This window comes from Meles meles, chromosome 10 (genome assembly GCF_922984935.1).
Source record: "Meles meles chromosome 10, mMelMel3.1 paternal haplotype, whole genome shotgun sequence".
NCBI lineage: Eukaryota > Metazoa > Chordata > Mammalia > Carnivora > Mustelidae > Meles > Meles meles.
Window position 1 is genome coordinate 34,450,642 of NC_060075.1, and position 6,000 is coordinate 34,456,641.

General features: G+C 34.1%; 1 protein-coding gene across 2 annotated transcripts in view; it reads left to right on the forward strand.

The window, feature by feature from the left end:
* The window catches only part of TFEC (transcription factor EC), a 62,695-nt gene extending 59,723 nt beyond the window's left edge, over positions 1–2,972 (forward strand). For both annotated transcript variants that reach the window (XM_046021627.1, XM_046021628.1), the window contains one exon: positions 661–2,972. In XM_046021627.1, coding sequence (XP_045877583.1) covers positions 661–1,041 — 381 coding nt within the window. In that variant the 3' untranslated portion in view covers positions 1,042–2,972. The remainder of the gene's footprint in view (positions 1–660) is intronic.
* The last annotated feature ends 3,028 nt before the right edge of the window (positions 2,973–6,000 follow it).

A 6,000-nucleotide genomic window follows, 5' to 3' on the forward strand; every position in this document is an offset into this window, starting at 1 on the left:
TAACAACTAATTGCAAAATGCCCAAAATAGAACCAATCTGATAAGAACACGATGTTATCCCAGCCAAAAACTAATAATAATTAAAACATTTTTTTCTTTCTATCATATTGGACACTAAATTGTTCTCTCTCCCTTTTATTTCTTTAGTAACATTGCTATGCATTTCATTGCCGCAAGGCATATTATGCCAGTATATATTAAGTCAGTCCTCATCTGTTCATGTGACACAAAATATCAAAATATGGGTTTTCATAACTCTCAAGATTTTTTTTATGTGAGCGTGCTTATTGCCAGGTAAAGCACCACTCGTTCCATGAAATGGTCCTATAGTGAGAAATTAATCAGGACGAACAAATGAAATATTTCCATTATCTCCAAATGGCTGTATTGTAATCTGAGCCACTATGGAACCGTTCTATGTTATGTATTCCCTTGAACAGCAATGAGAAAAGAATTTTTTTTTTAATCTGTATAGTTTTCTCGGGGTTATTTTTCAGGCATTAGAAACACACTCGGTTCCATGACTTGTAAAGAATATTATAATATGTATTAGTCTTCATTTTGAATGCTTGTTAATACTTTTTTCTATTTCTGGTTTATTTACTAGAGTTAAGTCCACTTGTAAAGTCATCATTTAATTATTATTGTTTGAAATTGCAGGAACTAGAAATACAGGCTCGTGCTCATGGTCTTCCAGCCCTGGCTTCACTTGGCACAGTGGATTTAGGTGCTCATGTCACCAAACAACAGACCCATCTTGAGCAGAATTCAGTAGACTATTGCCAACAACTGACTTTGTCTCAAGGGACCAGTCCTGAGCTCTGTGATCAAGCTATGGCCTTCTCTGATCCTTTGTCACATTTCACAGATTTATCCTTTAGTGCCGCTTTGAAAGAGGAGCAAAGATTGAATGACATGCTACTAGATGACACAATATCTCCATTTGGAACAGATCCCCTGCTATCTGCCACTTCCCCTGCAGTTTCCAAAGAAAGCAGTAGGAGAAGTAGTTTTAGCTCAGATGATGGGAATGAATTATAACAAAGCAAACAGGCTCAACTCATCAACTGGGAAGCAATTCTATGCTGGTGCTATGCAAGTATGTTCTGTTTCATATATTGCTTTGGCTTAGTTTTCTCAAAAGGAATAGACTGTTCATGAAAAACTAGAGATGACAGAAGAATTCACAGGAAGAAGAAACATGGTGTTGAAGAATCATTGAGAACGATTAAGGATTTTTTCTTCTTTGACTAAATTGTGTTTTCCTGAAAAGAGGTACAGCATAAGAAATAACTCCCTACTAATGTTGTCAGAGTGGAGATGTGGTGATGTATCACTGGAACCAACAGACTGCAAGGAGAAAACCTACTGAAATACACAAACCATTTTTCACTTATTCACTTCCAACTCTTCTATTCAAGTCTTATGTTAGTCATCAAGTATCAAGATCAACAGCTCTGATGGTCCATTGACTTTCTCCACTGTCTGGGGGGACATGTTGTTGAAAGTTCAACCTTGCTAGAGGAAATAGTTAAAAGATACAGAATCTGTCATATTCTAATTGAAAAGTGAATCTTCAGCAAACATTAGAATTTTCCACAATAAAATACCAAAAATTTCTGAGAACTTTGCTTTCTAAAATGAAGCCCTCATCCCTCTTGTCAGTTCAATTACACTAATTTTGAGAGTGTCTTTGCATGTATATGGAAACATGCCATGTTCAAAAAAGGAACATGTTGAATAATTTCCTCAAGAATATGAGCTGAAATTTTACTCCTTCCCACAAACACACCCTTACACACAGACACACAATGTAGGTAGTACGTGTCCTTTTTATTTTCTTCACTTTCATGATTTTTCTAATCAGGATCAGAAATTGTATTCCAAATCTTCTTTACTTCATCCAAAAGAGATATTGGATAATCAGTTTCAATTAAAAAAACCCCCAAAAAACTTTACTAGGACAGCTTCTCAGCTAGCTAAAATTTATTGCTGTCTCTAAAAATGGATGTAAATTAATTTGTTGATACAGTTTTGCTCCAAATTCACAAAATAGGGAAACTTTGTTTGCCAACTGACAAAATAATTAGTGAAACAGAAACTCTTTCTTATTATAGTGAACTCTGAGTGGACGATAAAGCTCCATTCCCATAAGTACTTAGAATACCCTGTGACCTTTGCTAGCTTTGTTAGCATTTATTAAAAATATTTATATCTATAATGCTCTACTCAAAATTTTCTTTCTCAAGAAAGAAAGCTCAAGCTTGGGATTAGGAACTGACTTACCAAGCAGGTTGCTCTGTGCTAGATCTCCATGAGTGATCATCTGAGCAATGACTATTTATGGAGGGATACTCAGACTTCAGTGGATCCTGTGAAAATGAAGAACAGATGAACAAGATACGGCCTTACTCCCCAGGGAGTAACAAGACTACATGAGGAACAACAATAAAAGACAGAAGACACATAGAATTGAGCTCTGCATGGTACAGCAAAGGCTGTAAATACAGAAGGTCAGAGAAAATGGAAATGAATGAAGAAGGTTGGAAAATCAAAAGTCTATGGGAAAGTAGAACATAACTTCTTTTTAAAAGCATAAGTTTGGTGAAAGGGAGGGCATATTAGGGAATAATATCAACCAAATGACAAAAATGAGAATAAATGGAGGAAGTATCTTCATGGAACATTCATTAGAAAGATCTGGCCACCCTAGAAGATGCCTGCTTGGAAGTCCTGGAAAATAATTTTGGCAACAGATTATAGAAGATCTTGAATAGTAGGATGAAATGATATGGTACAAATTGAAATTTTTTTACTAGGAGGGAGAAGCCTAAAAATTAAAATGCTACTGTACATTACTAAAGTAATTCAGAGGTAATCTTTCTTGAATATTAACTTTGGGATAAATTTTTGAAAGGGTGCTTTAGGTATTACTCATAGGGAAATATATCATCACAAAATTTGAGATATAATGCTAATGAAAGTGGGAAAATATTAAATTCCTATGGTCTAGTAATTATCTCAGGCTTAGCTTACAGCATTAGCTCAGAGTTTGGAGAATTAAAATAATTTTTATTGTTTGACATGGAAAAAATAACTCTAAATTTATAGGAATAGTCATTAAAGGCAGATAGATAAATTCATCTGAAATAGGTCATGTGAAAAAGAGCAGTAAGATACACTTCAAGAATTTTTGAGAGAACATTATATACTTTTAACTTCATGATAAAATTCTACTTTATTATCTAGGTTGATAGTTTAATATAACAATACAAATCATAGAGAAGGAATATATTTTTGAATCCATGCAAAACACATTCTAAATAGAGGCCAATTTCTGTTTTCATTTTATCCGATATTCTCATTTCTTCGTATTTTGAGAAGACCTACACTGGTGATGTCATTACTCTGTCATTCTTTTCAATTCTGTTAAAATACTACTACTCATTGCTGAAGGTCATTCCTCATAATCTTAGCTAACGTAAGGACTTGACACAGGTGGTAGGGTCTGAACAAAAGAGATCTGAGAAGAGTACTACGACTATCTCTGCTACTTTCAGATGATAATAGCGATCAGGGGATTGTAAAATGGGTAATGGATTTTGAAAGACAAAGCAAAGAGTGGTGCTGTGTCACAGTCAACACAGATTACAGATTAAACAAGATTACAACACAGAAACAGATTAAAAAATTAATTTTAGTTAGTAGTTCTTAACTTTTTAAGGTATTGAGAATCTAGTGAAAGTTATAGATTCCCCCAGAAAAATACAGAGTTGTATATACAGTCCAAAATTTGCATGCACCAAGAAGTTTTAGGGACCTCCCAAATGTCTTGTTAGATGCCAGGTGAAGAATTCCTCTATCAGGTCTATTACTTTAATGGAAACCACTGTAGCATGTATCCATTAAGAGCTAAGTGGGTAGTTAATATCCTCTATAGTGATGGAGGAGGGAGCCCTGTTTATCTGTATATCACTCTCCCAACCCTAAGAGTGTTGAGGTTGCCTAGGAAAGTAAAGTGTATATACCAAACACTCGACTATTCACAAAGGAACTTGTTTACTTATAAACTAGTCTTCAAACATCCCTGTTGTTTATATACTTCCTCTTATATACTCACGTTACATATTCATGGGTCAGTTTCTCTATGATTATAGGATATTGTATATGTGCTGCCAAAGCGAGCACGATTATAGGATATTGTAAACATATGCCAGTAACAGTTTAAAATAATGCGGTATGTATATCAAGGCAAAAATATGTACATTCAAAAGCAAATTATGTGAGTATCTAAGAATTGAGAGAGATCCTTGAGATATTTTTGTAGAAATGAGACTTATAACATTAAAAGAGGTATATTGTTTATCAAACAGTTTTGTCACAAAAAAGCATCAGCTGTCACTGGACTATTAATATGCAATTAACTGGGGCGCCTAGGTGGCTCAGTGGGTTAAAGACTCTGCCTTTGGCTCAGGTCATGATCTCAGGGTCCTGGGATCGAGCCCCGCATCAGGCTCTCTGCTTTGCAGGGAGCCTGCCACCCCCCCCTCTCTCTACCTGCCTCTCTGCCTGCCTCTCTGCCTACTTGTGATCTCTGTCTGTCAAATAAATAAAATCTTTAAAAAAAAAAATGCAATTAACTAAGATTTGTTCACTCAAAAGATTATTACATAATTGTAAATACAGTAAACTTTGTTTAAAATAAGATACAAGTTTTATTTACTTTTAGTTATCTTTTCAAGATAATGTCCCATGTGATCTTTCATCTCTATTTATTATAAACTATTGGCTGTCTTTTTTATGGCTATATCTTTTGTGTAAGCAGCCTTTCCAGTTCCAAATTATCGTAAAATAACAACTACCTCCTTTGGGTACCTCTCCATATATTTCGTCTTTTTAGTGTCCTTTCCCATTACTGGAAAATCTATATATACAGAAAAAATTTCCTCAGTTTACAGACATGGTATATAGCCTTCCTTATGTGGGTACAAAAGCTCTAAATAATAAATACCTAGATGAGCTGGGGACATTGAGAAATAGCCTTCCTCCTTTTTCTTAACAAATTTTTTTCCACTCACATGACTATAAATAAAATATTTAATAGCTCTTACTTAAAAAAAATTAGGTACGAGTTTCTTGATTTGGCATGCTCATTTACCTTTATGTCAGGGGAGAAGTTAGATTTCCCAACGTTAAGAAGAATGTATTTTTTCTTTGTTTTGGTAGATTGAGTCATGTTAATTTTCTTATACTTCAAGGTATCTTGAAAAATTTTTTTGCTGTTCTGATACTGTGGAATTTTGATGTTTAAATAAATAAATGTCATAACTAGAAGTGTTTCAGTGTTTTTACAATATCTCTAGGCTGATATTTACTGATCTTATAATATCTAAGATGTAGATGAAAACTGGAATCAATTAATCATTTTGCTGTATTATCAGCACTAGATCAACCATCTGGGTTTCTTGAAAACACCTGAAGGATTGAATTTTACTTCAGTATTGATAATGGCACAGCCTATATATGCTACATGGAATGACATCATTTGGCCTTCCAGTGCCCTGCATGTTGATAAGTGTAAGATGTCAACTTGAGTTAGTGTAAGTTACATATACGGAGATGTCATTAAATGCACTTAACAAATACTAAACACTTTTAGAGTGTTGCTGATCTAATGTGTCAGATGACCTTCCCATAATCATTATTCATTGCATGTACCAATATTTTATCATTTGTGTGATATTTAATTTGTAAATAAGGAACCTATTCAAAAACTGATAAAAATAGTTTTCTTTAAAATTTTTTTTGTTACTTTTTTTTCCTGTGACATTCTAGAGAATTTGAGTGTATAGGAGATTATCAGAAAACAATTATTTTGATTAAAAAAAGCAACCTCCCACTGGATCAGTTAATTTAACGACGAAATACTACTCTCTGCTGCTCGATACATAAAAGGGGATGTTTTGTCTTCTTCTTGTGAAGGGATTTATGTATGTATTT